The sequence below is a fragment of the Rhinatrema bivittatum genome, chromosome 1, assembly GCF_901001135.1.
Source record: "Rhinatrema bivittatum chromosome 1, aRhiBiv1.1, whole genome shotgun sequence".
In the NCBI taxonomy this organism is placed as follows: Eukaryota; Metazoa; Chordata; class Amphibia; order Gymnophiona; family Rhinatrematidae; genus Rhinatrema; species Rhinatrema bivittatum.
In genome coordinates this window covers 432,803,844-432,816,642 of record NC_042615.1, presented here as the reverse complement: position 1 = coordinate 432,816,642, position 12,799 = coordinate 432,803,844, and the positions used below count along the sequence as shown (strand labels likewise).

At 48.4% G+C, this 12,799-nt stretch overlaps 1 protein-coding gene across 1 annotated transcript in view; it reads right to left on the bottom strand.

Moving 5' to 3' along the window:
• Positions 1–860: 860 nt before the first annotated feature.
• LOC115093008 (zinc finger protein 2-like) overlaps positions 861–12,799 on the bottom strand; it is an 83,803-nt gene continuing 71,864 nt past the window's right edge. The window contains exons 6-7 of the mRNA XM_029604586.1: positions 9,027–9,134; positions 861–2,045 (exon numbers count right to left, since the gene is read on the bottom strand). Coding sequence (XP_029460446.1) covers positions 1,006–2,045; positions 9,027–9,134 — 1,148 coding nt within the window. The 3' untranslated portion in view covers positions 861–1,005. The remainder of the gene's footprint in view (positions 2,046–9,026; positions 9,135–12,799) is intronic.

Genomic DNA, 12,799 nt, shown 5'->3' with positions numbered 1-12,799 from the left:
CATTTGGGTTCATAGATACCCTTAAGTATGCTTGAAGACTTATTATGGTAGATCTATAGGTGTAATCAATTTAATAAGACCATACAGCTTTCAGCTCTAGAGATATACAATCTCAGCTTGCACTGGTTCTTAAAAATTACCTGATGGGTATAGATGTGCTTTCTTGTTTTTCCATCCAATTCTTCAACATATTTATGAGACCAGTCTACCATTCCAAAACTGTATGGTAATGCAGGCATTGCAAGCTAGTTAGTAGCTTATATGTTATTTTGTGCTGTTAAGGCATACTTCATTTATATGGTTTTCTCCTGTGTGTCTAATTTTGTGTTCTTGCAGGCTGTCTTGTCTGACTGAAACATTTATCAAAATCAGAACATTTAAATGTTTTTTCTCCCCTGTGCATTCTTTCATGTATTATTAGGCAATTTTTTTGTCTGAATCTTTTATCACACTGCAAACATTTAAATGGTTTCTCACCAGTGTGAATTCGTTCATGTTTTCTTAGAATGTAATTCTGACTGAAACATTTATCACATTCAGAACATTTAAATGGTTTCTCACCGGTGTGAATTTGTTCATGTTTTCTTAGAACAGAATTCCGACTAAAACATTTACCACATTCAGAACATTTAAATGGCTTCTCGCCAGTATGCATTCTCTCATGTACAATTATTTGAAATTTAGTAGTGAAGCTTTTATCACATTCAGAACACTTAAATGGTTTTTCCCCTGTGTGTATTCTTTCATGTTTCCTTAGGCTAGATTTATTACTGAAGCTTTTATTACATTCAGAACATTTATATGGTTTCTCTCCAGTGTGTATCATTTTGTGTTCTCGCAGGCTGCCTGGCTGACTGAAACATTTATCACATTCGGAACATTTAAATGGCTTCTCCCCAGTATGCATTCTTTCATGTATAATTACTTCATATTTATTAATGAAGCTCTTATCACATTCAGAACACTTAAATCGTTTTTCTCCAGTATGTATCCTTCTATGTTGCCTTAAGTTGGATTTGCTGCTGAAGCTTTTAGTACATTCAGAACATGTATATGGTTTCTCTCCTGTGTGTCTAATTTTGTGCTCTCGCAGGCTGGCTGGCTGACTGAAACATTTATCACATTCGGAACATTAAATGGTTTCTCTCCTGTGTGCATTCTTTCATGCATTATTAGACAATATTTCTGTCTGAAACATTTCTCACATTGAGAACATTTAAATGGTTTCTCTCCAGTGTGTATGATTTCATGCTTTCTTAGATTAGATTTATTACTGCAGCTTTTATCACATATTGAACATTTATATGGTTTCTGTCCTATGTGAAATTTTTGATGGCTTGTAAGTTGTGATCTGTATGTAAAACATTTTTCACATTCAGTACAATTGAAAAGCTTCTCTCTTCTTTGATACTTTTTATGTTCTGTAAGCTCTGACTTCCTATTAAATTTTTCTTTAGCTGCCGTACACTGAACTCTTCTTCCTCCTGAGTGAATTTTTATACGTCTTTCCAGTTCAGGGCAATAGACAAAGCACTTATCACACTGATTACATTTTAATATTTTCTTTTGTATGTGAATTTTTCTATGTGCTGTAAGTTTTATTTTCTTTGGGGTTCTTTTCTCAGCTTCTGTACATGTAATTTTTTTCTCCCTGCTGTGACACTCATGGATGCATATGTGACTGGACCTCTCAGTAAATTTGTTCCCGCATTCAGTCTCTCCTTGCTGCCCAATAGAATGTGAGTTTGTGGTGAAATTTTCCCAAGTATCAGCATTTTTAAATGATCTCTCTCCTTCATCAAGTCTCTGAGTTTGGACAAGATTTGGGTGCTGCCTAGCATTTCTCTCTTGTTCAGGACATGTGTTGGATCTCTCTCCTTTCTGGGCATTTCCTTTCACCCTGGGTGGTGTTAGTCTACTGCTACCTTCTTCAAAGTCAGTCGTACGATCTGGGTTAGCACTGGAGAGGTCTCTCTGTTTCCATTCCTCCCTCTGCTGTCCATCAAACATTCTTTGCCTCTCACTATTGTTCCTGAATCCATCACCTGTTGGATAAAAGTAAGAGTATGATCATCAATTTTACAGTTATGGAGAAGGATATATATGGGGAAATATTTCCATATGATTATTTAAAGAGTTTTGCTTGGCTAAGGCTCCATATAACACATAACAGGAAAGCAGAGTTGCTTACCTGTAACAGGTATTCTCCGAGGACAGCAGAATTTAGTCCTCAGATATGGGTGACATCATCAGATGCAGCCAGATACGGAAAACTTATGTCAAAGTTTCTAGAAACTTCAATTTTGTAATAGAATTACAATAAAATAAAAATTAGGAGAAACCCAACTCCATGGGGTGGCAGGCGGGATTCGTGAGGACTAACATCCTGCTATCCTCGGAGAAGACCTGATACAGATAAGCAACTCTGCTTCCTCTGAGAACAAGCAGTACGGTAGTCCTTACACATGGGTGAATCCCTAGCTACAGACTGCTCCCCAACACAAAAAAGGGGTTCAACAGACATCTAACCAGGTGCCAACACGCAAAACACCGGTGCTGTTGATAATAGAGAGGGAGAAGCAGGCTCGAGGTTGGGAGAGTTAGGTTCTACACCTCAGACAGGTTCTGGAGGACAGACTGGACGAATCTACTGTCACGTCGGCCATCCCTATCCAGACAATAGTGAGATGCGAACGTGTGGAGAGAACTCCACGTTGCAGCCTTGCAGATCTCCTCCATGGGAACTGCTTGCAAATGGGCCACCAATGCTGCCATGGCTCTGATAGAATGAGCCTTGATTCGACCCCCAAGATGCAGTCCTGCCTGGGCATAACAGAAAGTGATGCAATCTGCTAGCCAACTGAAAAGTGTCTGTTTGCCAACAGCAATGCACAGTCTATTCTTATCAAAAGAAATGAAAAGTTGGATGGACTGTCTATGGGCTTCTGTCCGCTCCAGAAAGAAGGCTAAGACTCACTTGACATCCAAACTATGCAGTGCTTATTCCCCTTGGTGTGAATAGAGCAAGGGAAATAAAACTGGCAGGGCGATTGACTGGTTAAGATGGAAATCCATCACCACCTTAGGCAGGAGCTTAGGGTGCGTATTTCATGATAAAACTTAGTGTAAGGTGGATAAGTCACTAAGGCCTGAAGTTAAGGTCCCTAAACACAGTGGGAGGCCTTAGGGGAGGCTTCATTGAAGCAAGCCCTGCATGATTGATAGCCACTTGAACCTAAAGCAATTTATAAAACACACTACAAAGGAGTGCTTCTACAAGTTACAAGTTCTCAAAAAACTCAAACCGCTCTTATTCCATTACGATTTCAGATCAGTCCTCCAAGCTATTCTGTTCTCCAAGATTGACTACTGCAACTCCATCTTGCAGGGTCTCCCAGCCTCCACTATAAAACCCCTCCAGTTGCTCCAAAATGCAGCGGCGAGAATCTTGACAAATACCAATCGGAGAGCGCATATCTCTCCCATTCTAAAAGATCTTCACTGGCTCCCAGTAAACTTCAGGATTCTCCACAAATCACTCACAATTATCCATAAAAATATTCACCATCAGACCCCTCTTGACCTGCTACACCCTCTCAAACTGCACTCGACGGCCAGACCATTAAGGGATGCATACAAGGGATCCTTATATGTTCCTCCTATCAAATTTGTACACCACTCATACATCAGAGATAGGACATTCTCTATCACAGGCCCCTCCATCTGGAACTCCATGCCTCCTGACCTCAGGCAGGAAACTTGCCTACTAACTTTTAAAAAGAAACTTAAGACATGGCTGTTTTGCCGAGCCTTCCCTGCCACTAGCCAACCTGACTAAGAATTGTTCCACCACCTATGTAAATAAACAAATGCTAAAAAGTGCTTATAAGTTATTATGAGGTCAGCTCCTTGCCTCCCTCCCATACTCCATTGTATATAGTACTTTCTTCGTTCTCCCACTCTTTTTTTCCTACTCCCAGTTAAGGCTTCCTTGTTATAATGTAACTTTATGCTCCTTTTATGCTCCTTTTAAAATGTCTCATTGACTGGTTAGAGTTACTGATTAGTTCGATGTAAACTGAGTTGATTTGATTTGTATCAAGAAAGTCGGTATATAAAAGCCTTTAATAAATAAATAAATAAATAAATAAATAAATGACACGTACAACTATAGGCTGTACAGAGATGGGAGTACCATCTGCACTGTGATGATATGAACCAACTGAACTAAGATGAACTCTGACAGAGTTGGTTTTTTAAGCCAGCCTCTGAAAGGTGTAAAAGGTAATCAAAAAGCTTTTGTGTAGGGCAGGAGAACAGATTTAGGACCTTCTGCTCACACCATACAGAAAATCTCCTCCACTTCAGTCCATAGGACTTTCTAGTGGAAGGCTTTCTAGAAGCCACCAGGACCCTAGACACATAATCAGAAAGATCAACATCCAGGCTATGAGCAACAGGGCCTGCAGGTTGGGATACTGTATCCTGCCTTGATCTTGCGTGATGAGATCTGGGGAAGTCTCCAGACTGTTAGGTTTTCGGATGGACAAATCCCGTAGGAGTAGAAACCAGATCAGTCTCGGTCAATAAGGGGCTATGAGGATCATAGTCTCTCTGCTCTCAAAAGAGTCTTCGCCACTAAGCAAATCGGAGGATATGAGTACAGAAGACCCTTGCCCCAATGATGGGCCAGGATATCTGAAGCTGGTTTGCCATCTGACCTGGACAGGGAGCAGAACAGAAGTACCTTCCTGTTGCAGGGGGACATAAACAGAATATCTGATTCACTACCCCCTGGTCCAGGGACCACTTGTGGAGTCTGAAGGCATGACTCAGCCTGTCTGCCACCACGTTCTCCATCCCAGCCAGGTGCATGGCCCTGAGTTCCATCCTGTGAGACAGGGCCCAAGATCAGACATGGACCTTGACACAGGAGGTACAAACCCATGCCTCCCTGCTTGTTGACATACCACATGGCCACTTGGTTGTTGGTCTGGATCAAGAGAACCCATTGCACGTACCTGATCACCCAGAGCTCCAGGAAGTTGATTTGACAAGAATGTTCCTGAGCAGACCACAGGCCCTGGGTGCTGTGTCCATCTACATGAGCTCCCCACCCCATGATAAATGCAGCTGTGGTTAGCATAATTTGAAAAGGGAGGCTCCAAAAGGAAATCCCCCGTTCTGAATTGGAAAGTACCCACCAACAGGATAAGGAGTCCCTGAGAGACGGGATGACCCGAGGCTCTGAGTGGCTTGGCACTACTGTGACCTCAGGGTATGTGCAAGCGTGCCAAGGGAGTGTCATGGATGGTCACGGCCATGTGGCCCAACAGCCTCAACATGTGCCAGGCTCATACCTCCTGGCTCTGTTGAACCTCTGCAGCAATGGTCGCTAAAGCGACGGCCACTGGAGCGGCAAAAAAGGCTTTGGCCTGAGATGTGTCTAGCACTGCTCCAATGAAGTCCAATGAGGTGACGGACTTAGAGATGAGACTTTGGGTAGTTGAGAACGAACCCTAGTGATTTCAACACCTGAATGGTCAAGCGCATGGATCTGGTGGCCCCTGCCCGAGATGTGCTCTTGACCATCATCCAGATATGGGAAAACATACACTCCCAGTCTGCAGAAATGTGCCGCCACCACGTCAGGCATTTGGTGAAGACCTGTGGAGCGATGCGAACCCGAACACCACCACCCAGTATTGGAAGTGCTATTTTCACATCACAAATCAGAGATACTTCCTGTGACCGGGGAAGATCTTGATACGGATGTATGCGTCCTTTAGGTCGAGGGAGCAAAGCCAGTGCCCTTTTTGCAAAAGGGTGATCAAAGTGCCCAGGGAAGCCATCTTGAACTTTTCTTTTATTAGAAACTTGTTCAAGGCCCTCAGGTCTAATATGGGATGGAGTCCTCCTGTTCTCTTCGGATCTAGGAAGTACCTGGAGTAGAATCCCCACTATCTTTGCCCTGGTGTTACGGGCTCGACCGCTCTGGCCATTATGAAGGAGGAAAGCTCCGCTTGTTGCACTTCCTGATGCGCTACCGGCCCCCAATGTGGGCACAGAGGGCAATTTAGTGGGACACTCAATAGATTTAATTGGTACCCTTGGTGGACGATGGACAAAACTCACTGGTCCTAGGTTACACTGGGCCACTGGTTCGCATAGAACTGCAGCCTGCCCTCGATCAGAGGGTCCATTGTCCTGGGTAAAGGCAACTGGCTTATGCTCCCTATGGCCCAGTCAAAACCCCGTCCCCGGAGTTGACTGAGGGCTTGAGAGCTCTCTGCTGCTTGGGATGGCCACGGGAGCTCTGATGGTGTTGATGGGATCAAAGAGGTGGAGGACAGTTCTTCCTTTGGTGAAAGAAAGACTTCCTTGGCCCCGGCCTCCTGGAGGAGGAGACCAGGTCCAGAGTACTGGCAGAGATTTGTTGGAGGGTTTTATTATAGTCCCGGAGTTGGGCCACAGCATCCCTCACCCTATCTCCAAAAATAATTTCTCCAGTACATGGCATATCAGCGAGTCCTTACTATACCTCTGGTCAGAGATCTGAAACCCACAGCCATGCCATTCCCGCTGCAGAGACCCTCAATGCAAACTTGAAAACATCACATGGACCTTGTGTTTCCCGCACTCCAGACCCTTGTGCACCAGCAACATGAGAGTGTCTTGCTGCTGTTGAGGTAGCTGCTCAGCTACCTCTTGCACCTGCTTCTAGATATCCCACGAGTATTAGCTCATGTAGAGTTAATAGGCAGCGATGTGGGCAATAAGCATGGCGACTTGGAACAACTTCCTCCCAAGAGCGTCTATCCTGGGGGTGCCGAGGAAGGGGTCCAAGAGTGCTTGGCCTTCTTGAGGGCAGATTAGACTATCACCGACTGGTGAGGCAGCTGACGCTTAGTATGAGGTAAACCCCGTCCACCTTATTAACGGGAAGCACTGTGAGGGGATGTTCCCAAATCCTCAGCAGCAGCTCCTTAAGGATCTTGTGCACCAGGACCACCACGATCTCCTCAGGAGGTTCCACGAACTGGAGGCTCTAAAGCATTTTGTACCTCAGTCAAAAGTTGGAATGGGGTGGCCTCTGCCATCACCCTCACAAACCTTGCAAAGGTTAAGTCCCTAGGCAGAGACTTCCTTCGCTCATCTGGAGAAGGGTCTCATGGGGGACCATCCGAGTCCTCTGAGGACTCTATTTGATCATCCCCCCAGGGGTCATAGGGACCCTTATCCTCACTGTATGTCACAGGGGATGGGGCCCTAGGTGCTCGGCCTACGTCCAGAGGTTCAGACACTGGATGGGGGACTACAGGCCTCGGCGTCTCCACCGGCCTCGGCGCAGCTTCCTCCTTGGAGGACCCAGTTATGACCACTGTATCAGTAGGGGGAGGCCTTGGTGCCCTGCTGGACATCGGTGTCGTCCTGGGAACCAACACCAGCTGGGTCGATAACGCACCGATAAGTACATTCAGCTTCTCTAGAAGCAGTAGGAGGACAGGCGAAACCAGCTCCAGAGCCATTGGTGCCAGAGGACCGAAGCCCTACAGCACCCACTCCAGTGCCAGCTGGACTCTATGTTCCAGCTCCTCCTCGAACGTTGCTGCAACTGGGAGGCAGGAGGGGTGGCCAGATTTTCCTCAGACTCGCAAGGGGGATCGGTGACTGGCATCAGGATCGGTGGAGACCGTTGCGGACCCTAGACATCGATGGAGGATGGGCACTCCTCACCAAGGTGTTATTTCAGGAGCATCGCAGCAAAACTGGTACATCCCCATGCCCGGTACCGTGCACTGATTGGGACCAGCGCCGATGCTTCTTAGGCTTCCCTTGATGCCTGGGCTGCTCCTTCTCTGGTGCCAAGGCTGAGGCCGATGAATACAGCGTCCTTGGACCGGAGGAGATCGACAGCAATCGGTCTCAGGTGCCCCTATCCACCGGCGATCTCGACAGAACCAATGGTCTCCCTGATGACAATGGCATGGTGTCCATCGGTGCGGCTCTGAGGTCCTTTGATGCCACTGATGCCGATGGCTCGGACTTCTTCGACTCATCTTGTCGAGTCGAAGCAGACATCCCTTCGGAGTCATCTGGGTGCACAAGCATCAACCCCGGAACATCACGCGATGCCCCCAGGCAGAGGATGCGAACATCATGAGGATCGGTGATCGACATGGTCCTTGGGCACTGGGGGCAAAGGCAGAAACTGGACATGGACATGACAGGCAAAACCAAAGGGGAAAAGACAAAATGATGGCAGCAGGCATCGATGGCTGGCGGGCACCGAGGCACCGCCACTATGGGGGGAACCAACCATGAAAAGAAACTTATCCGAAATGCCAAAAACCCTAACTGGGAACACTACGGGGAGGCACTGAGAGGGACTTGGCGATGGACCCGAAGAAAAGAATGCTAAAAAAACGCAAAAAACATTTTTTACAAGGCAAAAGCCAAGTTTTTAGAGCTCAATCAAACCACGAGTCTCACATCTCTGCGGGAAAAAAGAGACTGAAGAGGGACCCCACTTGGATGCATTGTATAAGGGTATGCTGGGCATGCCTAATATGCCTAGTTAAAATTTCTAGAAACTTTGACATATGTTTTCTGCATCGGGCTCCATCTGATGATGTCACCCATGTGTAAGGACTATCGTCCTGCTGTCCTTGGAGAAATATTGCTGTTTGCAGGGAGGTACAGGTGGGCCAAAGCACATGAACAGAGGAAAAAAAGACCAAGTCTGATCTGCTCCTGCTGATTCTGTGTATCTTATCCTCACCTCCAATCTCTGCAGTGATTCCCTTCTTTCAGATTACAGTCATTAACAAAAACTCTGGGATACATTGTTGATTAATTCTGGACCTGGGTCCCTGAACCTCAGAACTATCAACTTAAAACAAGTGAATTCTAATGACATATTAATAAAAATTTAACTCAAAGCTAGCCAAAATATTTAGTATTTATATGTAAAGTTTTAAATATTCTGCAGCAAGTATTTTATTTTAAAGGAATGTTATGCTCACCACTCTTGTTATCAGTATCCTCCTCTCCTCCCTCCAGTTGGTCACTGACATAAGGTTCTTCTATTTTCAGGATCTCTACCACGGAATCAGGATTGCAACCTTGACTGCCTGTTAGAAAAATGAGAAAATATCTTCAGTTTTTAAATAGTTATTGATATTGACTTAAGAAAAGCTACATTTGGGTAAAAGGGAGATGATGGGAATTCTGTGAATTCTGAAAATGTATATATATCTTGGTGGAATAAGTTAATGACCCTCTGGGATGGCATAATTAACTTATGGTCAATGTGGCCTCAGCCTTATGTGCTACTGCCCTAGGGGAGCTCCAATGCTGTACCACCCCACGGGCCCAGAAATTGATAGGATGAAGCAGGGGAGGAGCACCAGACCTGGGCATCATACCTGCAGGGGGATCATCCGCAGGCTTTTGTGACATGGCCAGGAGGATGAAAATACTCTGCTGTTGTCCCACCCCTATATTCTAGCACTTGCAGGCCGAAGAATCTGTGGCAACCACTGCCAGGATCAAAAACATTAGTCAGTTACTGGTGCTTTCCCTCTCCATGGCCCAGCACAAGGCAGAGGAGTGAATGTGGTGTCTTTTCCCACTTGCTTGATTTGCAACCTAAGAAGCTGTTTGAATCATGCAAGGTTCCCTTAAAAATCTAAGATGTACCGTGTGTTTCAAACAGCTTATTGCTGTGAACCATGTGGGAGGAAGAGAAAGGAGCCGGCTCTGTTCATCCTCTCATTTGTTCTGGGTCACAGGAAGGGAGGGGTAAGAACAGCACCTGGGGTATTTTAGGGGAAAGAGTGGGAATTGGGAACTGGGGAAAGAGAAACACCTGGGAATATAACCAGGGCTAGCATGGGAACTGGGGAATTAGCGGTGGGAGGGAATGAGTAGAGAGTGGAAGACAAGGGGTGGATGTGGCGAGCATGGTTTCAGAATGGGTGTGTTTGTGGACTGAGTGGTGACTAGAGATTGGGTGAATGGGGACTGGGGCTGGTGCAACTGGGATGCGAGTCTGGAGGGTGTGAAACTAGGAACTGGCACTATGAGTGAGTATATGTGGGAGAGGGAGCAGGTAGTGAAATGGGGGCTGAAGGGAGGAGAAAAAGAGATGTGAAAAGATCCACAAAACTGGTGATAGGGCAGTGGAAAGGGTAATACAGTAAATGGGGGTCTGAAGGAAGAGAGGAGAAATGAGAAGAAGGATAGTGAATAAAAGACTGAAAAAAGGGACTGGAGCCAGAGAGATGGCAAATAACAGGGAAGGCGTGAGTTTACTTGATTCATACTTATTTTTATTTATGCTCTGTGGGGTAGATTTTCAAACCGCGCGAATTGGCGTACTTTTGCTGGCGCATCAGGCGCCAGCAAAAGTACACTGGATTTTAGTAGATACGCGCATCCGCTAAAATCCTGGATCGGCGCGCGCAAGGCTATCGATTCTGTATAGCCGGCGCGCACCGAGCCGCACAGCCTACCCCCGTTCCCTCCGAGGCCGCTCCGAAATCGGAGCGGCCTCGGAGGAAACTTCCTTTTGCCCTCCCCTCACCTTCCCCTCCCTTCCCCCCCCTTACCTTTGTCGGGGGATTTACGCCTCCCGGAGGGAGACGTAAATCCCCACGCGCCAGCGGGCCGCTAGCGCGCCGGGACGCAACCTGGGGGCGGGTATGGAGGGCGCGGCCACGCCCCCGGACCGCCCCAGGCCGTAACCACGCCCCCGGGCCCGCCCCCAAAACGCTGCCGACACACCCCCAAAACGCCGCGCCGACCGGGCCCGCCCCCTGACACGCCCCCCTCACCAAACCCCGGGACTTACGCGAGTCCCGGGGTCTGCGCATGCCGGTAGGCCTATTGAACATAGGCGCACCGGCGCGCAGAGCCCTGCTCGCCTAAATCCGCCCGGATTTAGGAGGATTTAGGCGAGCAGGGCTCTGAAAATCCGCCCCTGTATTGCTAATCAGTATATTTTGATGTAACCCGCGTAGCGTCCATAGTGCACAGGCACCACCAACTTGGGAAGCTATCTCGTCTTCCTTGGTTCTCCCCCCAGAACAACAGTGCTGCTGACCACTACCCTTAATTTTCCCTCAAAGCTGGATGCGTGTACAGGAAATGTTCTGCACACACAGGCAGCTCTAAGCTGCATATGTGCGCTTGTGCACAACTTTTCCTGAAGGTGCGCACAGCTTGCCCCTCTCCCGGTGCAGGAAGCCCTGCTGAGCTGTAGCAGACTCCATCCCGCCACGGCCTGAAGTGAAGAGGAGGCTGGTGGGGCCATAGCAGACCCCATCCCGCCATGGCCCGAAGTGAAGAGGAAGCTCTGTGTATGTCTGTGTGAGAGCTTGTGGGTATGTGTATATGTCTGTGAGAGGCTATGTGCATGTGTGTGAGTCTGTGTGAGATCTTTTGTGCATGTATGTTGTTGCATGCCCCGGCTGCGGCAGGCCTGCAACCGGGCCTACTCACCTCCGGTGCCCGGCTCCCGGACCTGGCCCGTCGTCACTGGTTGCGGTGGGCAACCGACTGTGCTCCCGCACCCCTGCTGCCTCCTTGGGCACTCCCAGTTGCTCCGTGGACCCCTCCGGCTCCCGGCGGGTCTCCCCACTTGTGCTGCGGGGAGACGCCGCCGTCCAGTTCCTGCCTCCTCCTAGGTGCGCGCGTGTCTTATCGGCCTTTAAAGGGGCAGCGGCGGGAGACTAACCCATAGCCCCGGATGATGACATCATTGGGCCCTGCTATTTAAGGCAAAGCCCGCTATTCACTCCTTGCCTTGGCAACAGGTCTCCACACTAGTCATGTGCTCCGTTGCCCAATCCTGTTCCTGACTTCGTTCCTGGTTCCTGTTCCTGACTCCGTTCCTGGTTTCTACTTAGCTTCTTCCTTGGACGTATTACTGCTTTGACCCTTGCTTCGTTGGACCACGCTCAGAACTGATTTCTGGCTTTGACCCTTGCTTTGTTGGACCATGCACAGGACTGATTACTGGCTTTGACCCTTTCTTCGTTGGACCATGCACAGGACTGATTTCTGGCTTTGACCCTTGCTTTGTTGGACCATGCACAGGACTGATTACTGGCTTTGACCCTTTCTTCGTTGGACCATGCACAGGACTGATTACTGGCTTTGACCCTTTCTTCGTTGGACTACGCTTAGGACTGACTACTGGCTTTTGACCCTTGCTTTGCTGGACTATGCTCAGGACTGATTACTGGCTTTTGACCCTTGCTTCGTTGGACTACGCTCAGGACTGATTACTAGCTTGCCCCTTACCCTGCTGTACCTTGCCTACCATTGCCTCTTGCTACGACTTCAGCCTGTTCCTGACCTTGCTTCTGGTATCTCTTTGGACTTGGCCTTGTTAGGCTTCGGCCTTCTACTGCCCAGGTGTCACCTATCCCTGCACTCTGGTCCGTCGTTGCCGCCCGGGCCTCTGGACTCCTGCCTCGTCCGGACCTGTCTAGGTCCCTCCGATACCTCTGCTGATCCCTGGCTGCCTACTTCGAACATCCACTGGGATTCATCTGACGGAGGCCCGCCTAAGACCAGCCGGCCCCGGCACCCAAGGGCTCAACCTGTGGGGAATAAGGGCTGGTATCGGCGAAGCTCCAGTCGGCCTCTGTCTCCCAGTCTACTCTGCCTCCCGACGGTGGGGACCCATGGGGCTTGCCCTATGGGTAGCATCAACCCCACCTCGGGCCATGGGTCCACCACCAGTGCAACAGGTTGCCAAGGCCATGGACTCAGCGGAGCCATCCGCCCT